The sequence below is a fragment of the Diorhabda sublineata genome, chromosome X (genome assembly GCF_026230105.1).
Source record: "Diorhabda sublineata isolate icDioSubl1.1 chromosome X, icDioSubl1.1, whole genome shotgun sequence".
Lineage (NCBI taxonomy): Eukaryota > Metazoa > Arthropoda > Insecta > Coleoptera > Chrysomelidae > Diorhabda > Diorhabda sublineata.
The window spans coordinates 12875633-12902676 of NC_079485.1; the positions used below are offsets into that span (position 1 = coordinate 12875633).

At 32.5% G+C, this 27044-nt stretch overlaps 1 protein-coding gene across 2 annotated transcripts; it reads right to left on the reverse strand.

The window, feature by feature from the left end:
- Positions 1–1333: 1333 nt before the first annotated feature.
- LOC130450994 (zinc finger protein hangover) lies at positions 1334–27044 on the reverse strand. 2 transcript variants are annotated; one of them, XM_056789767.1, is made up of 2 exons: positions 26985–27044; positions 1334–4512 (listed from the first exon to the last, which is right to left on the reverse strand). In XM_056789767.1, exon 2 carries the CDS (start codon positions 4469–4471, stop codon positions 1334–1336), a length of 3138 nt encoding a protein of 1045 aa, XP_056645745.1. In that variant the 5' UTR covers positions 4472–4512; positions 26985–27044. The 2 variants fall into 2 exon arrangements, with proteins under 2 accessions (XP_056645745.1, XP_056645746.1); XM_056789768.1 differs by lacking the exon at positions 26985–27044 and adding an exon at positions 10624–10770.

Sequence of the window (27044 nt, forward strand, 5' to 3'; positions counted from 1 at the left end):
TACTATTACATATATATTCGGTCAAACATCAAAGTGATACGACCTCCGCTCTGATTTGGCAAAAGAACAAACTGCATATTCTTAGTTCTTTAGAAACATTAAAAAGTGTACTGATTTTCATAATGGATATTCAAAGAAGTATGGTAAATAAATATTTCGTTCGTCATTCTCGAAGTGTAAGCAACAACCCAATTTACTTAGGTTGCAATCTAAGAACGCTTATGAAACCAAGAGAATGAGTTGAAAAGAAAGATAAAATACAGTCAAGACCGCTTAAAAATCATGCCAGTCAAGTCTGAAACTGTGTCCTGGTGAGAGTCCAAACTGAAGAAATTTGGTCATAACAAAATAGGATGTCACTCCGGCTGAAATACTATGTGCTCGGATCGGCGCGTTAATTAAAATACTAATGATTTATTGAAGTTTCTTTGGCAATATCTACAAAAAAATAATGAGGAAGTCATAGAAACTGTGAAAGCTTAGTCATAATTGTACAATATTGATATCCCGGAAGATGGATTGTTTTCTAAATAAAATAGCCTGCTTACTTTTCAGCTGGCTGAAACCTTTTACAACCTGAATATCCTATCAAATCGAAAACTGACAACTATCTTGGAAAGCGCTGTGTTTGTCCTCCGGATTACCTGCACATTTGCATGTCAGGTCTTTGAGTCTGTTGATTATTTGTTTTGAAAAATATTCATTATACGGCTAATTACCTACTACTGGTGGTAATATAATTTATAATGGAAATGAATATATAAGGAGCAAATATTAACTGAACCAAGTAAAAATGAAGGAATGTAATGATATTGTTTATCCTATGCTACTAGTCAGGAACTCGAAAAGGAATGCGTCGCCAGTTTGGGGACGCGAGTGGCTGATTGTACTCTTTTCAGCTAACCCTGAGTTACGTGGACTAGGTACGCGGAACATTTTAACTGACTGTTGAGCAAGCTACATCTAACAACTGAATACGTACATACTTGTGAATTATATTATTATATCGAGATAGAAAATAGGAACTTCTTTAAACATCACCTAAAGCTTTATCGTACAAAACATCAGTATCTCGATATATTAAAGTGAAAATCAACAGACTATATAAAAATTTCACTCAGTCTTCCGTATTTGCATAAAAATATGTGCTCATATGTTCCTTCTCATAATATATGAGGTAACTTGCAAATATAGGAATCGCTTATAAATCTATATATTAGGATTATACAATAATTATAATTAAAATTAAAAAAATCACAGGTGTCGTGGAATCGCCATCGATTGTTTCTTAAAAAAATATAACACATATATGCAAACTACATGTGAGGATGTGTTAGGCCGGGGTTAGTGTAAAAGTAACAGTGATAGGGGCTGGTTGTTTTTGTAGCATAGGTAAGAAAACAACAGAGGGCATAACCCGACGTTCGGAGGCTGATTCTTCTAATAAAAATGCCTGCATTACGTACCCTGGCCCTGAAGGTGAAGATGCTTCATCTTGGTCCTGTTCTGATTGATTTTTTCTTTGAGGTATAGCATAAGTAGCTGGCCATTGCATTCTTTTAGCCACATCCATTAAAGATTGCTCAATATCCGAGGGTACTTTTATAGGGGATGATAGCTTAGCTAGTTGTCCCTGACTAGATGTACCAAATTCTTGTCTACTTGGATCATCGTCCTCGGAACTTTCTTTAGACATTTCTTTTGTGATAGTATCTTCCTCTTTGACAGTATTGGGTAAGAGGAAGGAATGTCTAGATAATATATGACGTTCCAGCAATTTTCGTTCAGTAAAATTTTGTGGGCATATAGGACACTTAAATGAAAACCCTTCCATATTCATATGTGATCTTTCGTGAACAAATAACAAGGGCAATAAAGGCGAGGTGAATGGGCAATAGGAACATTGATACATTTTCGAGTTACTCTCGTCGATACCAAATAAAGTGGATATAAAATTTTGAACGCCACCTACTTTCTGTTGTTGCATATCTTGACTTCCATTTGGTATTTTTAAGTTTGAATTTCCTTCTAAATTTGCCGTTGTCGATACTTTTCCTCTTTGTTGTAACTGGATTTCAATTTCAGCCCATTTTTCTGCCCCCACTTGCCCATGGTCTGTTATTAAATGAGCTTTCAACCATTTCGTACTTCTAAATCTCCGACTGCATATAGTACAGACTTCGGTAAAATGAGTGAAGTATCTGTGACTTAAATCCGCTAAGTCGGTTGGTTTTAGAGTTGAATCCGTTTCTAGTGGAGTGGAAGGTGATGGCAAGACTGATGATTCTCCATCTGATTTCCTTGGAGGCAATAAATTACCTCCGTATTCAATTATACCGTGAGTGTTATGTTTATGAACACGTAAGAAGTATTTGCTACATAATTCCTTGTTGCATATGTCACAAACGACACCTCCAATTTGTGCTCCATTCTCTATTTCGATCCCATGCATTCTTTGCATATGTGTTTTCATGAAATATTTATTACATAATTCTTTGTTGCAAATTTCACAGTAGCTACTGGTGGGGGTAACGTTCATAGAAACACGCCGTTCTGGGATATGTCCACTAGAAACTTGCAATCTATTTGACGATTTATCTCCACCGGTAAATCCACTATTGTCATCTTTCGAAGAATCTGCAGCCACTTGATGGTTTGAATGAAATTCCACTATATGTCTTGATAATTCTTCGACGTTCAGTAATTCCTTACCGCAGATATCGCACATTGCATTATTAGTTGAGCGCAACTCTGTATCACCCGCTTTTTCACAATCTCCTTCGTCCATCAACATACTATGCTCTGAGAGCATATGTGCTTGAAGATAAAATCGGTTTTCGAATTCTTTGTTACAAATAGCACAGTTCGTGGTTACTTTAGAAGTATCGATGTCGTTCAGCTGAAGAATCATTGTTTGAAGTTTTTGCAAATCTTCACTAATAGTTTCTGGATTCACCGATTTCTCATTAGATTTGATTCCTTCTGATATTTTGGTACTATCCTGCTGCGATCTGTCACATTCTTCTGGTTCTATTGAAGATACTCTGGCATGGACGCTGACATTATGCAATTGTGCAAGACTAGCATTTTGAAATTTAATGCAACATATATCACAACCAATACTCGTGGGTGATGTTATTTTACTGTCGGAACTGCCTTGCTCTGTCATAATGAGATTTAAAGGACTCGTCTGCACGTTACTTGATGAAAAGCCTGACATACATTCACTTCTAATGTCCTTATCTTTGTCGTCTGGAATGTATATTCCGTGCCGTTTTAGTTTGTGAGTTCTTAGAAAATATTTATTACAATATTCCTTACAACATATTTCACAAAATGCTTTAGGGTTCATAACACCAATTTTCCTTAAACGATATGACAAGTCTAATTCACGATTAGTTTGATCTGAGGATAATTTACTCGATGTATCATGAAACAATCCGTCTGGATCATTTTTTATTGAGGTAGATTCGGTTTGTATACAAGGACTACTATTTTCTTCAGCGTGCGGATCGTCTGAGAAAATTTTATCACTTTCGCTTGACGAAGACATTCCATTCGACATAGCAATATTTTCGTTCATTTCATTTTCTGATAAATTTGCTTGATTTGAAAATGGATTTTGGAAAATATTATTGAATGCATTAATCATATTCGCAGGAGTTTTCGAATCGCTCGTTATGGTAGGTTGTTCGACAGTTGTTGGCACGGGATTAGATATCTTAAGGTTACTTGTTATTGACGGTACAGTTACAGAGTTTAATAAAGGCTCAGATGAAGAGCTATCCGTGTAAATTCCATGTTTGTTTGCTTTGTGTGTTTTAAGAAAATATTTATTACAAAATTCTTTGTTGCAAAGATCACAGTAAGCATCTGGATTAAAGATCCGAATGGGTTTTAGGGATATATTATCTGTATGTGAATATGGAGGTAACGTCATAAACATTGGATTGGCTGGGTTGAAAGAAAGGTTTGATAAGTTGGAACCAATCCACTCTTTGTTTTGAATCTCATTTACCCACGGTATATCAGAGCGCATAATGGATAAACCCATTGGTGTTTCTGATTGATCCACGTAAGAAACCGAAGATGGTGTTGTAGGATGATCTTCGGGCTCCTTTTTGCACTCTAAAAGAGGATGTTCGCATATGATGTGATTTTGCAGTTGCTCTGGATATGAAAAGGACTGTTGGCAAATTGAACAACGATGATTGGGTTCAGGGGAAGGCACGATGGGCTTACCTTCAAGAGAGTTAGCGTTCTGACTTTCTGTTTCACTTGTAGATATTCTGATAGGAGTCGACTGCTTCCGACGTTTTTTGCATGATTCTGTAGATGTTAAACATAGGGATCGTTTTATTGTGCGTAATGCATCAAAATCTGGTTGAGTAGTTGGTAACTTTTCCGTCACTGACGATGAATATCCTCCATTCAACGTACCCGAACTTGACGGTAGTGTGACGGATGTCATCGTGTTTCTTTGTAGGCTTCATGCAACAATCGTATAGGTCCCTAGAACAAATTTAAAAGATGGAATTATACAAAATAGATAAATACCTTAAATTTTATAGAAAAGTATATGAAATATTGAAAGCCCAAGAACGAAGTTATATGGAAAACATATTAATCAACACTTATTATAATGAAACTAGTTATCTCTATTACAGTTAATAGCTATTCGGCGAATTACTCCGATACTCATTTTCATAACTTGAATTATGCCAATACCTGTCATCTTGTTTATATTTATTAAAAATAGTAGTCAATATCCACATGCTATTTATTATTCGGCATCTTGAGAGCGCTGTTAGCAAAACAAATATGTTTTATAGCTCAATTTCCCTTTGAAGTTTTACGTGAAGGTTGAAATATTGGATGAATATTCAAAAATTTCTTTTTGTGTTTTTCTTAATAAAGATAAAATCGATTGAGTATCCTAACGTTGTATTTGGGCTGCCCAAGACGAATATAATCATCTTTTCGTTTGGCTTGCTTTCCTTCAGAGCAATGACAAAAGACAGATGAATATTCAAGTCGCATCGATCATAATCTAATATAAAATCTTTAACAGAATGGATTTCAATCAACAAAAAAACTAGAAAAAAAAACATAGCATAACAGTAAACATGTTTGAACGAAAAAAGCAGTTGCAGTGTTGTTGAGCAAATTGTACAATGGAAGATTTCAACAAGTTGAACGAGCGTATTAGCAGATTATAACCTAGCAATCCTCGAAAGGCTTAGCAAATGGTCTGCAACATCTGCAAAGACCTGAAAACATATATTGAAAAAATAGATGTCTCTTATTCCTAAAATGGGACATTGTAAAGAAATAATATTTGCAACAGTGGAATTTTAAACAACCAAAATAAACAGAGAAATTATTTAAAATTTTTCAAATCTGCAATCCAAAATTATTATGTTAATAGCAATTCTATTTTTGCATATTCATAACGTTTACATTATTACTGTTATCATGTGGAAGACTTATGAATTACTTAGCTTAGAGCGGTATCATTAACCTATCCTGGATACGAAGTATCAAAAGGATTAGGCTTAGTTTACATGATAAACTGAGGAATGTGTGGCAATTATTCAATATGACAGCTTTCTGGATGTCGTCGAAGGTAATTGTTGGTAATCCCAGTTTGGTGATACTATCGAACAGGGTCTTAGGGACGACTCCGGTTGCAGAAATAATAATTTCTGCAGCAGGTACTTGTGGTACGGTGTATAAGTTTTTAGGAGACCGAACTTGTTGGCCAGTTTCTGGGATAATGTTGCACTCTGGATTATACCAGTGCAGCTTGTTCAGTCAGTAGTAGCTAACACACTACAAGCAGATGTTATATGTTGAATTGTCTCTGATGTTTGTTGAAACTTTCTGAATTAGTCGGATTGAGTGTTCGGATCCTTAATAGCATTTTTCTTGTAGTTATTAGTGTTAATAACTTGATATTGGATAGCCATCATGAAACCCTCGGCATCTGGGAAGAGGTTTCCGCTGTTAAGCCACCTGTTATTTATTATTATTATGCGAGAGAGACTTATGCACTACTCAGCTTAGAGCCGGTATTATTTACCTAAACTGGGTACAAAGTATCAAAAGGATTAGGCTCGGTTCACATAATGAACTTATTATTATTATTATTATAAATATTGTTGAAATGACTTCTATAGCTGGAACGAACGAGTGACTTACTTAATAATTGATTAATTATGTTCAACGTGGTTTCTTAATTGATATATTTTTATCCACAAATTAGATAGAAGACTAAGATTTTCAATTATCCTCTATCTACAAAAACCCAATTTTATATAAAATGGTGAGATCATTGATTGTGAGCAAGTGGTAAATAAATATTGCAAAGAAGAATGATTCATTCAGTTTCCCTAATTTTGAAATCGCCCTTCTCGTATTGCCAGTTTCCCAAGAAATAGCAGAAACTTCGTATGAAGGGGAGAGAATTCCGTACACGCGCATTATTACATATTTTTTAGAAAAATCGATACAGCATTTCGTTAATGACATTTTGAGAATTTCTGCATGAATATACATACGAAAATCTACAGGGTGCTTTGCAAGCATTCGTAACAATATATTTCATGGATGACATTTAAACTGATTCATTTTTAAATATATAATGTAACCTGATACAGCAGCGTCCGAAATAAATGCAAATGTTTTTCAGTGTTATATAGTCAACTAAAGCTTGTTGATGCATATATTTCAAAGTGGTCTCATCATAATTTCAAAATATTAACAAGATATATGTTTTTCCATAAAGTTCGACATGAGAAAGGTACTATTGAATTCAGTCCACACGTTATTATTATACCTAAGTGAAAAAGGTGATTTAGAACTATAGAAAGACTAGTCTATAAATTGATTCGATCAAAGAAAAGATACAATATTACAAATATTGAGTAGTACGTAATAAAAAGGTTGGTGGAAGTGTTGGTGATAAAATAAAATCCTGTAAACAGTAATATGAACGTTGTTGAAAGTACTCAATTTTGTAGTTACATTGAGTTGGTTTTTTAAATAATATTTTAAATTACTTATTTCTAATTTAAATAATATTGTATCTATCAAGAAAGAGCCACATGAAAAATTTTCTGCATATTGATATCACTTATTCCCTGGATACGACTTGGTATTGTTATATTATTTCATTTCTTGATTCTGCTTATCTATCATTTCTTTTTTTTGTCATTGTCATTTCATAGACTCGTTTAATTCGATTTAGGTTTTGATGCTAAATTTTCTAATACTGGTGTTTCTTATGATGGCATTCCCAACATCATTTACTTCTTTGTTATGTTTGTTTTCTCACGTTTTCAAGCGTATAGTATTGGCTGTCTAATGTTTAATGGTAAATAGTAGAGTATATTTTTGTTTTGTCCACCTTTACATTATTTAGAATTTCTTGCTCCTTTAAATTTGTTTTTCTTTCTAAAATTTTGACATTGATTACGCTTTTCGCCTCCTTGGAGAGGTGAATGTCATATTTTTAATATAGACCACACACAGTTTTTTATTCTTGTCCATTTGACATTTTTCTTAGTTCCACATTTATGTTATACAAAATATTTGTATTGTTAAAATTGTCAAAATTTTAATGGTGATAGAAGCAATTATAAGTTTAAATAATTTATAGAAATCACATTGAATTTTATCAAATAGAGATATAATTTTTGTTTAAATTGTTAAAGACTTTTTTATCTTTATTAATATTTGTATTTGGTGTTGCTTCATGATTTGTTATTGCAATTTATTTGCCAAATATTTATTATTTAAAACCGAAAAAAATACCCTTTATCAATTGAATTATACCTGAAATTGAAAACAATTGTTAGTATAGTATAGCCGAATAGTAAGGTTGTTAGTTATTGCAAGTTTGCCTACTTGTGTTGCGGTTCTTGTTTGTCTTTACTGAAAGTATTTCATACTCAATTATGAAATTATCTCAACAATTGGCTGATCTATTGATAAAGATCTACTTAATTATTTTCAATTTAACATCCTGGTTCTCAAAGACACATTGTAGTTAATGAAAACTTAATTAGTTCGGCCTTGTGAACGTATAGTTACAATAAGGCCTATCAATCAGGAATAATTTTGTATTCAATTTGAGCTTTTGATATGAATATATTTTCTGCCATATTGTTAAAAAGTTCCTTGTTCTTATTACGAAATTGACCAATTTTTAATGAAGATATATTATTTATCCAAATACAAAAAATAATGAAAGAAAATTTTTTTCATAATAATACATATTTTGAAATCTACTCTCTATCATATCAAACAGGTGCCTCGAAAAAATATTTCGAATTTTGAAAGAAGATGAAGAAATGTAATTGACCTTTTTTCCCTATAAATATATATAATAAATTAAATGAAATTTAAATTGAAAAATCACTTCATTGATTACTGACACCAAAGGAAGAAAATGTGAAGTTAATCAGGCATTAAAATTTAATCAAACATTTTACTGAATTTTCAATAAGAATCATTTAATTCATTTTAAGAAATTTATTGGATTTTTTTTATAATAAAACAATATCTGATATTCGAACAATATGAATATACACATAGTGAAAATTAAAAACGTACCCAATTTCAACACATAACAGATACACTAACATAAATTCAAAGACGAAACTTTTCAGAATCAATAAACACCCGAATTAAAAAAAAATAAAATATTTACAATATATTGATACTTCGTACCCAACTAACACATGACTACATGTGAGGGTACAAGAGATTCCACGAGACTCTACCCCCTCTATGCTCTGCGTCAGTGAAATTTATCCCTCCTATACTATCACCAGAAACCACCACTACCACCCACCCCTAATAAAGGGCGTCATTAATAACTTTTTCTGGATGTGACATCTATTTAAAATTTTTATCGTAGTATCTCTAATAAATGTATAAAATTATAATTATAGAAATAGCATTTTATTGTTATGTCTCAATTTGGGAATGTTACAAAGAAAAAAATTTGGAGGAGGCCTATGTCCAGCAGCGGACGAGATAAGGCTGAATGATGATGATGATGATGATGCCAAAGAAAAAAAAAAGAATATTGTATTGTTACATATTCATATAATCACTACTGTATCTACCTCTTCTTTTTCTCAAAATATTTTATTTATGAAATTTTTTTTAAATTTTAATTGTATTCTATTCATAAATTGTTAATTTTTCTTTTGTCACTTCTTATATAATTCTCTTATATTCAATTTTCTTATTATTATTGAAGTGGTTTCTTATTTTATAATTCACTACTTCGCGTTCCGTTTTCCTTGTTATCAGTGCATTAGCGTGACGTAAGTTGTGCAGGTCAGTATCTGGATTCCAGACAAATCAGTTTAAATAAGAAGTAGACAAGATTAATTAAGATTAATATTTTATTAAATTAACAGGTTTGAGTTAAGTAAGTGAATCATTATTATAGAAAGATACCAAAATGATTTTATTTACGCTTATTGTAAGCTAAAAACTTCCAACTTCAAAATAAGTTAATCTCACAATATGTATATTGTGTTGTTTTAGATATTTACAAGTTTCAAACAATTTAACGCCTCTAGTTATTGTACTGTGAAGTAAATGATTTCTTTGTTTGGAATGCGAACATTTCGAAATGGAGTTGTGATGTCACCACTAATGCCGCGTACTGTGTCACGTACGGCGAAATAACTTACTGCATTTTTATCATTTAGTTGAGGTATCATCTCACTTTAGAATTGATTTAATAATAAAGTAGAGACACATCAGCATAATAAGTATATTTATCGATAAATACTGCGTTAACAACGTTATAATGCCACAAGTAGAAAGCTCCAAAATATTCTAAGCTTGCAAAACATTTCGAAACACTATCATTTTCAAATCTTCTGTTGATATTGCTATGATATTTTAGTAATTAACATTTCGAAATACTGAACACATTGCTTACAATACCACTACACCAACACTCACAATAAGACTGTCTGACTGTCTGAAGGTAAGCAGCTTACCTCAGTCTCTGAAGACGATAACATGATTATCGAAACGCGCGTCAGACAGTGTAATTGTAATGGTAGTTAAAACAATGTGTTCAGTATGATTATCATTCAGTTCCATAACTGGATTGTGTTAGATACTGCAACATTTTAGTACTTTCATATGAAGACTTTCTGCCTATTACTTTGCAAAAAAAACAAAATGAGATTATTTTTAGATCAATTACTGAATACGCACTTCGCCAAGAAAAAAGTCTTCGATATTAGGCAGTTAGTGTGAATATAGTGTATATAGAATAGTCACTGGAAATATAACTTAGTCATCGCAAAAGCGGAATATATATTTTTAGTATTATTATTATATATTAGTATGATTATTATTTATTGTCAGTAGAGTGACAGACATTAAAAGAGAAATGCCAATCAAATTATTGTTGTGGATGTTGTAAAGGGCACAGAATATTGTTCGAAAAATTCTCTTCAAATTATTTCACTGCCATCCTGTGATTATAACTGGAATATTGATAGAAATATAGCAATGAAACTGGTAAATTTCGATGCAATATTTCATGATAATCGTACCGGATGTCCAAATATTGATTCAACTCACCGCAGCTGACTTTCGCTTCTAAATCTGGTAATAGTTTGTGTTACTTTAGTGCTCATCTGTATTCTTGAAGAAAACTTCTGGATGAGAGAGCGAAACGTCAATCTTCAGAACTGATTTTTTAAGTTGATGTTAGATATAAATTTTAGACCAGTTAAATCTTCTAGTTCATGAGAAAAACGATTTTTTTGTTACCTCGCAGATGATGAAACAGGCTTAAATTCGTTACATTATATATGCCCCTGTTCCTAAAACAAAAGCAAACTTTGTTTCTTTTTATTTATTACATATGTCTACAATTTGTTGCCGAAAATACAATCAAACTCAATGGAAATCTCTAATTTGCTCTTAAATTTAGACTAAAAGTGTTTCTAATAAACACTGACCGAAGTAGTTATCATATTAATATCGACACATGGCCCTCAGATTCCTAATGAAGACAAAGTTAAACTGAGACAAAAAAATACAATGTCTCATTAAATTATAGACGAGAATTGTTTAAGCTGATAAACTACAATTTCTTTACAGGCTTTTACATAGAGTTGTCTTATGAAATATTAAATCTTCTGAACTGAAAGATGATAATAATGATTCAAATTAACAAAACCTCTCTTAATATTTGTTGTATAGACCTACCCTTAACCATCTACTATCACTATCAACCCTCGCTGAGCTTCAGTTTAACCTGATTAATGTATATATGAAATAGTATAGATACACTAGAGGTAGGGGTGAAAGAGTAGCTTGCTCTGAATATTCCATAAAGATATTGGCGAATTTAGGACAAGAGAGGGGCCCCCTGTTATGGGTACCTTAAATCACTGTCTATGAAGATCATCTAAACTTATATTTATCTTTAGCTACGCATCAAATCTAAAGCATTTATTCGACTTAAACTAAATTCAGTTTAGAGAGTTCAGAGTAATACGTAACTTTGGCAGCTGTCGTTCGGAAGAGTTCGGAAAACTTTCCATTTTATACAATTTAAAACAGGAGAGGAATATAATATTAATTTTAAACTGTGATGGCTGGCTAGACCCATAAGAGAATTCAAATAATAAGAATTTAGATATAATTATAGACAGCAGTGAGATATGAAAAAGTATGTATATTATTGTTTCTTAGAAATAATTGTACGTCCATTTACTAAAAAAATTCGAAAAAAACTTTATATTTCTGAAATATAAGGGAAGTCGACAGTAAAAACAAGATACACAGTATGGACTGTAATTTGTTATAAACAAGAATTTAAATTTGGCGTACAAACCAAACTGACCTACATTTGACGCGATGCAATGAACCAAGGAGGGCTTCGATATTAAAATCTTGTCTACCTATTTGGATTACAGATAATTTTTTTTGTCATTCGTAAAAAAAGATTCAGCAAAATTGTTGACGAATTCCTTTTGATAAACTATGGGATCCTCTAGGTATCTTGATGATAACCGACGGGGTAATTCTGTTTTATGAAGTGTTTCCTAGTCTTTAGGTGTCTAGGTAGCAAAATACATTGTAGTTAGCATGCACTAACGCAAAAATGAAGATACTTTGCGTATAAACTAATAATTATAGTAAATATTCACTCTTGTCGTCCATCATTAATCTACATCTACGAAAAAACGATCAGCCAATGTGTCGAAAATATAAATACCCTAGATAAACGCCTTAAGGAAAACTAACAAATGCTTGTATGTTCGTGATCAGGTCTAAACGTAACTTTAAGAAATCAGTCTATACAAAATGGTAATAGTCAACTGTTTGAAAATGAACGCAAACTATTCTTAAGAGAGCAGTGTTAATCCCAATTGTTAAGCACAATAATGTGATTATGTCATCAGAATTCTTTGGTATGTCCAATGATTAATCATTATTTCGGTTATAAAAGAATGTTTAGTCTAACCAAATAGTAGATATTCCATCATTGATTCTAGGTTTGCCTTGGTAATAGTCTAATATAATCGACGAATTATTTTCACTTTATATATAAGTAATATGTCTAAATATAGTTTAGAATTATTTTCCATTCTATTTAAAGCTCAAGAATTTGGAATACGAATCCATGAGTGTAGTCCTTCATAAAATCTTCCAAAAACTATGCTAACTATAATTCTCCTACAAGATGTGTAAATATCAACTGTGATAATACACTTACCACCTTATTAGTGGATAATTCGAAAATTTCTGCCACGTAAATTTTTTTGTAACAGTTGTATAGTTCTAAAACTTTCATAAGAAAAATATTCCACCAATTTATTTTAAAAAAAATTATTGCAATCGATATTAATCCAAATTTTCTTGTCTTCTTGTCATGCGTTGAAATAAATTTAATTTCGTTTTGTAAAGATTGCCGAGTTGATATAAATTCAAAAATTCAAAATTACTTGGCTTAAAATAGTACAAATAAGTAAAAAGTGAAACTGTTTACTACTATCGTAAACCAGAACATATGTTGTAACATTTATTGCAAAGTGTGAGAGCAAAAAGAAATAATTTCTTGACCTTAATTTTTTTGACCATATAAATTTTTTCTTTTAATTTTTCATTCAGTAGGTATTTTCGTTTATTGTGAATTCGTGTATTTAATGTAACAATATGCCTTAAGTTGGAGGACGTCAAATTCACCATATTAGCGATTTTGAAATGGGTAAATTAGTGACCTACATTTAGAGTTAGAAATACTCAGAGTAGTTTTCCTTGAGTGTCTGAAGACGTTAACTTGGTTATTGAAGAGGGCGTAAGACAATGTTATTGTGACTGTTGGTGTAGTAGTAGTAGTGGAGCAACCCTAAACCACATTTTTGATTGATCACGGTTTTATTGATATATCCCATTAAAATAGTTTACATTTATAAAAGTGTTGTGGAAGAGTAATCAGATAACTATAAAGAAAGTATCTTGTGATATCTAACTCCAAACCAACAAGGGTTTAGAATCATTATACTCATATATACCTCCACAACGGACGATAACCAACAGACGACTCTGTCACTGATTTTTAATCTAAGAAAATATGATGAACCAAAGATAAGTCAAATGAGTGTTTGCTGAATATCTCAACTGTATGAGTATCGCAGCCTGGATCATGGAAATAATTGCCGAAACAATAAACGATCCCCAGAAATATCTTTGGCCACCGGAATATTTTGAGCAAAACACACGTTTTGCAAGTATATTCGAGCATCGAAGTGGTATGAATTTCTTTAAAAATAGTTAGACAATGTACAAATCAATCAGATAACTATAAACGTGAAGAATACGAGGAAATTCAGATTACAGAGACAATCACATTTACAGGAAAAAAATACTGATATCAATGTGCGTTTCAGTTCGTTTGATTATATGGTACCACCTTTTGTGGGTTTCGTGATTAATTTTTTCATTGATTCTTCTTTGAAGGATTGACAATTTATTGGATAATTCGATTATCAACAAGTATCGAGATTAATAATTTAGTTCCATAGCTAAAATGTTAGTAATAGCCGTATTATGAATCTGTTAATGTTACTTTGAGGGTTATATTCAATTACATATTACGATCAAAATTGAATTTATCAATTCATTGATAAACCACAACGTCAGGATAAATGTACGTAATTACTAAATGTATATTCTGTGTACGTCAATTTTGTTATTACGGGTAATTGAAGTGTCAATACATATAAATTCCAATAAGCGGCCAAATTATGGATCAGAGTATATTTTTCGGAAAGATCAGTAACAAAAAATTTATTGTTTGAGAATTATAATTATTATCATAAATATATTAAAAGGATTCCTAGGTAAATGAATAATACACCTACTGACTGACCTTAAGAAGATTAAGTTTGGTCGCCAGTAGCTTTATGTTACTGAGAAAAGTATTGTCTGTACTTTTCTATATGTTGATACTACTCTATTTTGTAGCTTTATATCACAACCGTACACAAAACACTGTGTTAATCAATAATTCTTTCAAAAAATGTGAACCTTATTTCTTGAACTACTAATTATTTACTTCGTGCGTGGAAGTATGAAAAATGAAAATTTTCGCGATCTTTATTCAAATGAAATTTCACCTCAAACGTCACTCAATACCGATTATGAAGTTACCTGAGTATGTTCAAGGATAAACCAATAAAAAACGGTGACTTATGGAAAGAAATCAACCAAATTTAGAGCACGTTAGATTTATTGTAATTCCATGGAATTGTAATTTTGAAACAGCTGGAAATAGTAATTATTCAGTTGGCGTATATTTAACAAAGTGTAGATCTCCAATGGATCAATACATCCCATAGATATATTATCTAAAGGGATGAGGATAGAAGTTGTTGGGTCTATACTATTCTTTTAAAACATAGTTTTCTAAACATAACAGAGGAAGTAACATCCATTGTGCTAATAATAAAGAAGATCCAAAATTTCCATTTTTTTATTACTGTTAGAACAGTTTTTATTTGTTTACAGGTTTTATATTGTTTTATTTATGCGGTTATCTATATGAATAATATTCACTTCATTTGTACCTAATGTTACCAAATATTAGTTTAAATAATTTTATTGTCAACTCTATATAATATTTACCAACCATCATTTTTATCCAAAAACTGAGAATATGTATACTTATTACTCTCAAAATTATATTGCTTGTTCGCTCACCCCATTATTTTCAAGAGTAAATACAGGTGGTTCCGTTACAAATTATATTTATCTGCATTATTAAATATTACTCGAGGTAAAAATCAATAAATGTGTACGGGTTTCAATTTCGATTACCATTATCTTTATTTACTGCCTTTCCCGTTGAAATTTATTTAAATATAAAATTATTTCTGTTGATTACTGATAAAATTAACAAATCAATAAAATAGAGGGTCGATAAAAGATAACAAATGCTGTTTCAATTAAAATTTCGGTAAAAACCAATGAATGATATGAGAAAATGTGGAATTTTCAATACAGCATATGATAGAGGGAATGAAATTATTATTTTATTCTATGTAGTCTTCAACTTCAATCACATCAGAAAAAATTAATATCGGTCATCAAATGACAATACAAATATTTATTTAAATTATATAGATTACGTTACACCTTGCCTCTTTACCTAGCAGATGTTTTCTTTTCTTTAAAGATTATCGTGCAGTTTAAAATCGTGTTAAAGACATTTGAGGGTTATTGTGTCTTGTTTATTTTTCAATAATTAGATATTCGACTCTTGCAATTTGGGCATTGTATGCTTTTTGAGTTTTGGAAGGGTAATAATGCAACAAATGCGACTAAAAACATTTGCGATGTTTTTCCAAGTGCTTTGACATTCGTGAAGTCCAACTAAGCTTTTCAAACTTATGATGCGGTCATTTGGATCTGTTTAACTCTCAGCTATCAGGAAGACCAACTTAATCCATCGAAAGAGGACAAAGGCAACCGATCCATCATATGCCACTTATTGCTTCATCGGTATCACATACAGCCTTTTTTCGATCATTTCATCACTGAATAATACAAAAAATAACTCCTATGTGATAATCCAAAACGCAAAACACGGTGATACTCTTTAATGAATCACCACGAAGTACTGCGAAGCCGGGTCAACATTCCAGAAAGGAGCTTCTGTGTGTTTAGTGGAATGTAGGTGCATTTTAAAGTCTGAAACCTGAAGAAACAAATAATGTAGATAGCTGTGATCGAAAAGTAACCTGATCTGACTGTGCAAGACGAACCTTAACGAATTGGGGTGGGAGGTAACCATCAACTATTTTCATAAAATGATGAAGAAATGTTCGTCAATTGTTTAGTACGTCATTTGCTGAGTAACGAAGTAAATTAGAATTTATACTAAGAATAACTTTCCTAGATAGTGACAATTTGCAAAAATGTATGATCTTGTATTAACTCCGAAGGTGGTAAACTCGTCGCCAAAGCTACCTGTTCCACTAATCCGACATGTAAATTGGTCGCCGGAATTTAAAGCTTCATTTAATCCCTATAGGTAAATTGGGTTTTTAGATTGGAACCAAAAAGGAAAACAAATGGTAGGTGCACTTTGACTAATTTATTATTCAAAAGTAACATTTATATAACAGTACCTAAACATTAAATATACTAAGAATATTATGGCAGTTTGTAGGAACTATCTATAAATGTATATTATACGCAGTTTTGGAAAGACATTTCATGTACCGGGTGTCCCAATAAGAATGGCTCTCGGCCATATCTCGGGAACCGTTTATAGTACAGCTGCGGGAAAAAAATATAACAAAAGTGACCTCGAGAAAAACCTGGAAATTGTTTACAGAGTTGTAGGTCCACCGCCAGAGGGCGTAATTAAATATCAAAAATTATAAAATGAATAATTTACAAATTTTGCCCAATTAAGATACATTTAAACTATGATTATCGTATTCTTCAAGAAATTCAGCGTATATTTGATTTTATAAGTTTTAGTCTATCTCTTCAAATAAGAGGTGGGGGGAAGCGGGAACTTTATTATGAAAATCGCCTGTAAGTCCAGTTCTACTTAACTTATCCATGCAAACTTAGTCTTTTTGAAGAGAGCTCCTTTCTACCAATGTAAGAGTTGTAATTTCGAAGCAACCTAATGAGTAACGTATACGCTAGAGGGCGCAAATTATTTATTTTTTTTAAATCTAGCTATCCTTGATAAAAATAGAAATAGAACAAGGAAAGACAATTTTGAGGAGTCAAAAAATGTTTACATCCGTTCAGTTAACCCGGAGTAATTTATGTTTAAAGGAAAATTCTGAAAATTTACACATTTTTTAAGATATCTCGTAATACGAAAAAGATATCGACATGCGGTTTTCGCTATTCTGTTGCTAATTTGGTCTACTTTTATATTCCTTAATTAAAACTGCATGTTTCTATTCAAAATTTTTCAAGGATAGCTAGATTTAAAATAATAAATAAATAACGCCCTCTAGCGTATATGTTACTCATTAAGTTGTTTCGAAATTATAACTCTTACATTGGTAGAAAGGAGCTCTCGTCAAAAAGACTAAGTTTGCATAGATGGGTTAAGTAGAACTTGACTTACAGGCGTTTTTCCATAATAAAGTTCCCCCACCTCTTATTTGAAGAGATAGACTAAAACTTATACAATCAAATATACGCTGAATGTCTTGAAGAATACGATAATCTTAGTTTAAATGTATCTTAATTGGGCAAAATTTGTAAATTATTTATTTTATAATTTTTGGTATTCAATTACGCCCTATGGCGGTGGATCTACAACTCTGTAAATAATTTCCAGGTTTTTCTCGAGGTCACTTTTGTTATAAATTATTTTTTACCGCAGCTGTACTATAAACGGTTCCCGAGATATGGTCGAGAGCCATTTTTATTGGGACACCCGGTACATTATAAATAGAAATGAATTGAAACAATATAATTTATAAATAATGCACTCTTTATTGACTAGGTTATTATTTGGAAGGAACATCTTTTAGTATTTATGTATATAATAGGACACACTATAGATACAAAAACACATTTTTAGTACGTTTCGGGTTTCGCCGTATGCGCTAGTGAGAACTCTTTTATGTTCTTAGGAATTGGACCTGGAAGGATTTTACGGCGACTATTATAGATACTTCTTCCTATTGCAGCCAAAATAATTAGTTGTTGCTGAAGCTCAACAAATAATTTTTGAAGGCCTCTCACTGCTATCTCCCCTTGACTTCCTCATGCATGCACTTGAAATAATGCTCCGAATGCTCCGTGATTGTGCGCATCTTCTCTCCTGGATATCATCTTATTCGTATTTCTCCACTTTCCAAGACCTTGTCTTTGGAAAAAGTCAAATTTTCGCAAACAATTAAACTTCTTCCACGTTCACTTCCAATAACTGACACCAACATTTTTCACTATGATTCACTTTGCTAGAAGATAGAAACAGCAATGAATAAAAGCAAATTGACAAGAAATTGTTAATTTCATATTTGAGGTATATATGCCCCATAACCATTAACCTATTGTTCCTTACTTGCAGATGCAGGTAAGTAGCCAACGAATTTACCTTGGCGATTAATTTATACGAGTCCAACAATTCATCGTATTTTGTGAAAAAGTATTTACACAGAAAACCATTTATTGTTTATGGCAGGAGTTCATTAATTAGTACATTAATAAGCTAATATTTGCCAATGAAACAAAAACTAACCAATCTGTTTCGAAATGAAAGTATAATACTGAATTAACTATCACTACCTCTATGTCAGCACTATAAATATCACCAAAGGTTCCAAAAATTCCAACTTTGAGAAAGCAGTGGAATGAAAATGGAAATTGAGGAAAATAAATGCTATGCCAAAGCATGGTGACGATGTTATGGGGATGTATGTCGATTATAGAGGTAGGTTACATAGATTCTTTGAAGACAATTTGTACCATTACACATATATAGATATGTAGGAAAAATAGGAAGAAAATTTGTTACTAATAATTATTAGATATCAGATACGAAGTTATTCGTCATTTTGAATGTAATTGTGAATTTGTGGTTGATATTAAGAAGTTAATGATGTTATTGAACGTCAAACACAAAATTGATTAATGTTGAGAGCCAGAGCATAAATACTCCATTTAATAAAGTTTTATTGCAGACCTGCAATCATAAACTGAATAAACGAAATCATTTGCTCTTTGACATAATCATGCACTTTATTATCTGTATACAGAGTGTACCAATCTTACGACAAACTTATATAGGTAGGATATAGGATATTTTAAGAGATATCACAGAGAAATTAGAAAAGATGGTCTTTAACGTCCATATTTTGAAATTTTCACGAACTGTAGAGAGTATTGTATAACTTCACAATATAATAACGATATAAACCTCCTGTATATCATACCGAATTTGGATTTCACTCATTTCTTTAAAGCTTTTAATATAAAGTTTAGTCACGTTATATTTCTTCAACTTTTGTGAATACATAAATAAAAAAAATATTTTACCTAACAGTTCCATATTTTGCAAATCTCCATATTCCATTTAATCGTAATCTCTTTTGTTTACAGGCTCAACCGAAACTCGAATCTTCCATTCTCTTTCTTCCTTCAAATAGAACTTTATTGTTTGTAAACCATAGTTAATATTAATATATTACATTTTTCATTTTTTGAGTAAACTTTATCAATTTTTCACATACACTCCGGCGTGTATAGTCATTTATTTCATTTCTTAAAATCAGCTGTAATTGTTGCCTTAAATTTCATCAGTTACCATGCTTCTGCTACGACTTTGTACAGGGTGCGGCAGCATAACTTCCTTTTTTAAAAAGTTCGCCATTTAGTCGGTAGATGTCGTAACGGAGTGCTAGTGGTCTCGTTCGAGAGGGGGGACTATAAAGTTTTGTCCCGGCACAGTTCAGTCGCCATCATGCGTTGGAACAGTGAGGAGCGTGCGTTTGCCGTTGAGGTTTACTTTTCGAGCGGATGTTCTGTGATCGCAACCCAGCGCGCCTTTCGGAATCGCTTTAATTTAGCCCCCTTGGCCCCTGTCCCGGACCGGAAATCAATTGTTACGTGGGTCACTACGTTCAGACAAACTGCAAGTGTGACAAGACGAAGAACTGGAGTCCCTCGGCCCATTAGATCACCGGAGAACATTGAGTTAGTTAGAACTTCAGTGTTGCGATCACCACGGCGTTCTGCGCGCAAACATGCGTCTGCCCTTGGACTTTCCGATCGTTCTGTGAGGAGAATACTTCATGATGATCTTCATTTTCATCCATACAAGATGGCAATTGTGCAGGAACTTTCTGAACGTGACTTCAATTCTCGGAGGTACGCGTGTGAGGTTTTTCTGGAAGTCGTTCCTGAGGACGCTATTGTTTTTTTTTAGTGATGAAGCCCATTTTCATTTGTGTGGATCCGTAAACAAACAAAACATGCGCTACTGGGCTGATACCAATCCTCGACAATTGCATCAACGGCCTTTGCATTCACCTAAAGTCACAGTGTGGTGTGCAATTTACTCACGTGGAATTATTGGTCCCTGGTTCTTTGAGGAAAATGAAGTCACAGTGACAGTGAATTCGCACCGGTATGTAAACATGTTACAGGAATTTTTTTTCCCACGGCTAGATGAGTTGGACTTAGGGGACACTTGGTTCCAACAAGACGGAGCAACGGCACACACTTCAAGAACATCGATGGCTGTTTTGAGGGAACACTTCCCAGAGCGCCTTATCTCAATTAGGGGCGATTTGGAGTGGCCAGCCCGCTCTCCCGATTTGACCCCTTGTGATTATTTCCTATGGGGTTTTTTAAAATCCCGTGTGTATGTGAACCGTCCAAGGACCCTACAAGATTTGAAGTCGAACATCCAGGAAGAAATTGCCAACATAACGCCTGCTATGCTGGCAAGAGTCATGACAAACGCCAGAAATCGGTTTACTCAGTGTATGGAGAATGGGGGACGTCACCTAACTGATTTGATCTTCAAAACTCAGTAAAACAAAACTTTATGTATGTGCCTGTATTATAAAAAACGAATAAAAATTTTCTGATTCATACAATAAGTTTTATTAACTTTTGAAAAAAGGAAGTTATGCTGCCGCACCCTGTATTTGATGCCAGCAAACAATTTTAGTTACACTCACCCAAAAGCCAAATCAAACCCAGAGCCGGACTTAGAGTCATCGTGGCCCCCGGGCCAAAATACTTAAGGGGCCTATGTAAGGCGGGCGTTTTACGTGAATTCTTACATCAAGATGATTTTTCGGAACTTTTAAAATGATTGCGCATAAAAAAATTTATGTTGATTCTGAACATTGGCTATGGATGTATTTTTTCGCTTGCATTCATATGTTTAAAAATCAATCATATGGCTCGTCGCGAGGCCTCCCCGCAGCGGGGGCCCCCGGCGCACGCCCGGGTTGACCCATGCCTAAGTCCGGCTCTGATCAAACCCATTAATTATCTTTTGGGCAGGCTATTTATAAGAATTAAAATATATAAACGATAGATATCTGACATTTGTCTATTTTGTCAATACTTGTAATATGTAATTATGATTTAAAATAACACAAATTGAAGTTTCATAACCAACGATTCTATTGGTGCTTTAACATACCGAGTGTTCTATTTGAAAGATTAAATAAAATGAAACGTTCGAGTTTCCGTCCACACCGTATATAAAAGAGAAAATGATTATAATTCAATCGAATACGTAAAATAATATTTTTCTTCGACGTACAGCGAGCTACAGAGTTGATTTACTACGATTTTCATACATGCTTTTTGAAGGATTCTGTATAACAAAACCTTATATTGAAAGTTTCAAAGTGTGAGTGATCCAAATTCGGTATAATATGCAGGGTTCTCATTTAGAAAATCATATATGTGGTTTGTAACGGTTATGCAAAATTCTGTGTAGTTAAGATAAATTCAAAATATAGAACTTTGTTATTCTTTGTTATAACATTCGTTATATCTCTTAAAATTACCTATATACTTTGTTCTGACTTTCTTATACTGTTTGTAAAATATGTCGTATCTGAGTTAAAGACAACGCCATATTTTTATTATTTGAAGGAATATAGATTTGTATTTTCCATTGACATATTTGGCTTACTACGAGTTAATACGTATGGTCAATCCTTAAAATTTTGATTCGCGTTAAAGATGCGGAAAAATTTCGTCAGAATATTATATGCATAATCCTTGAAGTCGGGGTCAAAATTCATTAAAATAAACAGATTTCTGAGAAATATAGGAAACGTATTTTGACATATTTACACCATATGATCTGCACCTACTGTTCCTTCCAAATTCTATACAGTTTCATTGCAGATATCTAACAATTATTTTACTTCAAAATACCAAAAAAATATTTCTTATTAGGATTTTTAAACCAACACATTAGTGCTATTTTCATTAGACTACCTGTCGCATATTTCATCTACAAGTGAGAAACCAGACAAAAGCTGATGAATAGTTGATAAAATTTGAATAGTTGTCCATGGGAGGGTGCTAATAATATCATTTTCATCTTATGTTAATCTGCCATCTTTGATCACATAAGCCCTGTAGATGTTATTTGTCCTAAGCTATCGATAGGATTCTGCTAATGAAACTATATATTAACTAAATTTGAGCAAGACGTCATTTAGTGTCCGATAAAAGATTGTTCCTTTGATCCGCTGTTGGTATGGTATGCCAACTATCGGTTTTAAATCAAATTGAGGTTCAACACACGTACCCCAGAAGGGAAGAGCATATCTGAGATGCGACTCAAAAACGGCATAATAAACTGTTTGAGAAGGTGATAATTGCTTGACAACTGATCTCAGCGCAAAACAGGAAGTACTTAATTTTTTAGATAAAGCGGTGATATGTAACTTCCATTACAAAGAATTGTCTACAACAAGCCCTAAGAATTGTACAGATTCAACGACGTCAATGGTGGTGTTATTTAATACAAAAAGCTGCAACGTATTTTTATATGATATAACTTTTGTTTTAGAAACGTTGAGACACAGAAAATTAGAATCGCACCATGATTTAAGGGTGATTAGGCCGCTAAATATGGTCCTAGGAAGTGCCTTAACATCAGGGCTGTTCCAAGAGAAACTAGTATCGTCTGCAAAAGACAGTGAAGTGGGAATATAGCATCATTAGTACAATTGATTATTAAAAGTCCTGATTGAAAGGTTGTCAGTATTTTATATTTAAACAGAAATTATAAACTTTTTTTTACCAATCTTACAATAATCTTAGATAACGTGGGAAGGAGTACAATTGGGCGATAATTCCATGCTTGATTTTTATCTCCTCCTTTATGCAGAATAAAATGATTACCGTATTAAGGCAATTGGGAAGTGTCATTTTGAAACAAAATGTTCATATTCATGTTCAAGTTGTAAGGTAATTTAATGTGCATTCCGACAGACTCGAAAAGACTTTTAATGTGAGCCCTTTGGTACCAAATGAGGATTTATTTTTTATTTCATTAATTGTATTGCGCCGCTCTACTAAAACTACGGGCACAAAAAAGAAACTATGTAAATTCAAATTGGCATCAGGGAGATACGAGTATGTAAATGGGTTATAAGGAGAAGTTATAGAGTTCGTTAAGTTTTTGGCTATATACGCAAAGTAATTATCAAGGTGAAGTAGAGATTGTGCTCGACGAAAAAGCCTTATTTCTTGGATTAATTCGCAATAGACCATGTTTCTTTGGCAACATTACAAGAATTCGCAAGTCTTCTATCATAATAAATATCCTTGGTGACTTTTATTGTCTTATGAAAGATTTTTCTGTATAGTTCAGTAATTTTGAAAGAAAACACTACCTAAACCTTTAGTGGACTAAGATTTATTTTGCTTATTTTCAATACGCCTGAAAGGAAAAAAAATTCAACGCCAGACTAATTAGTGTTTTTATGAATATAGGAAATTCGAAGTCGACATCACCAAAGAAAATGTCCCAGTCAATTGTTTTTTCGAAAAAATACAGCATAATTTGCGAGAAGCATTTTTAATATTAAATTTTGTTAATACTAGCGTCCATTTGCCGCATCCGAATCTTGCGATAGCCACACTGCAGGTTGAGTCATCGGATCCATATGTAAGACGTCATCTTTCTTCGCATTTTTTTTTATAATTATATCAGATTTTTCTATCCCCCCAGACATACCAGTAGCTATAGCCTCCCACTGGTCTGTTTAACAGTTTTGATTTCCTTTGATAAGTTTTGTCGCATTAAGCCAGATTCTTTCTCCGCAATGTTTATTTTGATATGTTCACTAGTAGGCGAAGTACTATGGCACCGGGAGGCCACATATTTATGTCCTTGAGCTGTTTAAAATAATTCTTCTTTTGAAGTGCACACTGTCCCTATTTTTTAGCATTGTAAATATTGGGAGGGATCGTTGTTCTTAGTTTCTCTTTCACGTAATGCGCAAGCTGATTTGCTGTAGATGGAGGCGGAATATTGGACACTACCACGTAATTCGAATCCTCCTTTTTAGGGTTTATATAAGGTAGAGATCAAAATAATTTCTAGAGATGTAATAACGACTGTATTTTCGTTATTTGTATGATTTGTCTGCGCTGATATTGTATTTTTACTGTTTGTGGTCTATTGCTAATCATGATAGTCCAGAAAACTAGTTACTAAATTATAAAGGTCTTGCTGTATTTCCCTAATCACAATTGGAATAAATATTTTTCTTCATTTTCAGACTTTTTGATATGGAGGCTGTGAATATTGTGAATTTGGAGTCATGGTCACTTAAAATACCATATATTTCCAAAATGGTGGGGAAGATATCATTATTCTTTTTTAAGCAAGGATTAGACCTTCTAGACATCTTCTAGAAGGATCTGACATTTCTGTAGCTGTGATAGTTTATCGAAAGATAAAATAAGATATATTATTTTTTAGTGTATCTTGAGTTATCACTTCCCAATCCAATTCTTGAATCTTTATTATATATTTTTGTAAGCTGGCATAAATTTACAATAGTAGGAATTTGCCTTCTTAACATTATAACGTCATACTTCAATCTATAGATACCAAGTGTTGAAAATTCTACTAGGATGACGTAATTAATTTGAAGGTGACAAAAATTACAAATTACATTTGTAAATTGGCAACGATAACAAGTTTTGTCATTTGAATATCTTGAAGTAAGAATTAAACACAAAGGATGAATCGAGGAAGCAATTAAGATACCGCGACAAACTAAATAATACGGAAAAAATAATAATATCAGTATTACTTGGTACTGGTAAATCTTGGTAACAAAGGAATAACAGAAGTGATCGCAATTTAATACGAAGTAACATTCCACATGAGAATAGACTTGTTGGGCTACTAAAAAGTGATAGATATGTTTAATGTATCAGCATTACCATTAAACGGCAACTTTCACTTGAAAGCTTTGAAGTCATCTTTATAAGATACAATAGTCCAGGTTTATAAAACTGTAAAGAGGAATGAAAAGTAGCAAATGACATACAACATTTTTTACACATATATTAAAGAAAAATTCTCAGTCCAATGATAAAACACAGTAATATTTTTCAGAATTATAGGATAAAGTCGAGTCATCACTTGTGTCTTTTGATCATTGTCAAGTTTTCAGTTATATTAAGTTCTCATCTACGGCAAATTATTTTTTATTCGATAATTGCCAACTCTGAAGATATAACGAACGCCACTATTAAAAAATTCATATGGAGAAGTATTTAACTATACTATTGACGATATGGTTAAATCAATTATAAAAAAAAATCATCATTCTGAAAAAACTACTTACTACTATATATTTTCTAAATCTATCTGCAATTTATACTGACCAAAAAAACGTAAGGATTCATGTAAAACTGTATTAAAGTAAAATGAAATTAATTAAAGCAATTTTCACAAAATAACCACTGGTAATTGTATAATTTGCTAGTTAAAAAAAATATTTGAAGCGATATTGTGTGCCGAAAATGTAATTCAAAACACAGTTGTTAATTAATATGGAGAGTAAAATAATCAACATAAAATATGTATATTATCAAAAGCTACATCTAGAAAATAGTAAGTTTAAAATTGTATGAGACGAAGTATTGATCATCAGATACAGCAACGTTTAGAAATCATAATGATGAATGGATAACGTAACGGACAGCACAAATGAGAAAGTGGGGTGAACTGATGAGTATGTGTATATTATGTGCGTTAGATGCGTGTATAAGCATGGCCACCACGATCAATAATGCTCCCACGCTCAAGACCAGTGGTCAGAAAACACAAAATGCCCAGTCGCGCAACTTTCATTTTATGCGAGATATGACAGACACGCCTAGCAAAAAAATATATTTCCTTCTTCCTGAACAAAAATTTATTGTAATTATCTTCTCTTTTCTTTGTTTATAATGTCTAACCCAAATTTTCCATCGACGAAATGATTACAAGTCAAATTTAACAATTCTCTCATCTACGATTCTCAGACACGAGTATTGTTAATAGATTAAAGTCATTGTCATGTTTTAGATAATAAGCACTTCCATGTAGATAATAAATAATTTGTGAAGATGGAAAAAAGACACGGGTGAAGTTGTTTGTGTACTAGTTCCACGTGCCATGCAAACGAGTTTCATGCATTTTGACGTATACACATAAGTGTCAGATACATTTAAAAAATACTTTTTATTTTATTGCAACAGTATTAGGTATTAAGTAGATTTGATCAGCCAATTTATCAGAGCATATATAACACATTTTCACGTTTATTCCTCAATATTTTTATTCACATGTATGTAATTATTAGAATAACAAAAGGATAAATACAAGATTACGACAAACAGATTTAGTTCATACGATACAATGTACGTTACATGCATTTTGTGGAGAAACTTACCAGAGACAAAAAGTCGAATTTTAGAAATTTGCCATTGCGGGCACCTATACGACACTAGCG

Excerpts from the sequence above, each read along its gene's own strand:
- LOC130450994 (XM_056789767.1), bottom strand. The coding sequence starts at position 4,471 with ATGACATCCGTCACACTACCGTCAAGTTCGGGTACGTTGAATGGAGGA.